Source organism: Penaeus monodon, chromosome 32, assembly GCF_015228065.2.
Source record: "Penaeus monodon isolate SGIC_2016 chromosome 32, NSTDA_Pmon_1, whole genome shotgun sequence".
Lineage (NCBI taxonomy): Eukaryota > Metazoa > Arthropoda > Malacostraca > Decapoda > Penaeidae > Penaeus > Penaeus monodon.
In genome coordinates, this window is record NC_051417.1 from 18,632,177 (window position 1) to 18,632,387 (window position 211).

At 60.2% G+C, this 211-nt stretch overlaps 1 protein-coding gene across 2 annotated transcripts in view; it reads left to right on the plus strand.

Moving 5' to 3' along the window:
• LOC119593709 (sodium- and chloride-dependent glycine transporter 2-like) overlaps nucleotides 1-211 on the plus strand; it is a 32,059-nt gene that overhangs the window by 13,574 nt on the left and 18,274 nt on the right. For both annotated transcript variants that reach the window (XM_037942678.1, XM_037942679.1), the window contains exon 6: nucleotides 8-140. In XM_037942678.1, coding sequence (XP_037798606.1) covers nucleotides 8-140 — 133 coding nt within the window. The remainder of the gene's footprint in view (nucleotides 1-7; nucleotides 141-211) is intronic.

The following is a 211-nucleotide window of genomic DNA, read 5'->3' on the forward strand; positions in this document are numbered from 1 at the left end:
CTGCCAGCAACGAAGTCCTAAAGATCAGCAGCGGCGTGGGCGAGGTGGGCGGGCTCGTGTGGCCGGTCGTGGGCGCCGTTCTCTTCACGTGGGTCATCATCTTCCTTGCCAACTTCAAGGGCGTGAGGGTGCTGGGGAAGGTAGCACAGTGTGTACTCGGCACATTTCGCGGTTGTCCACTTTGCCCTGTGTCTGGTTTTGGCTTGGAGTG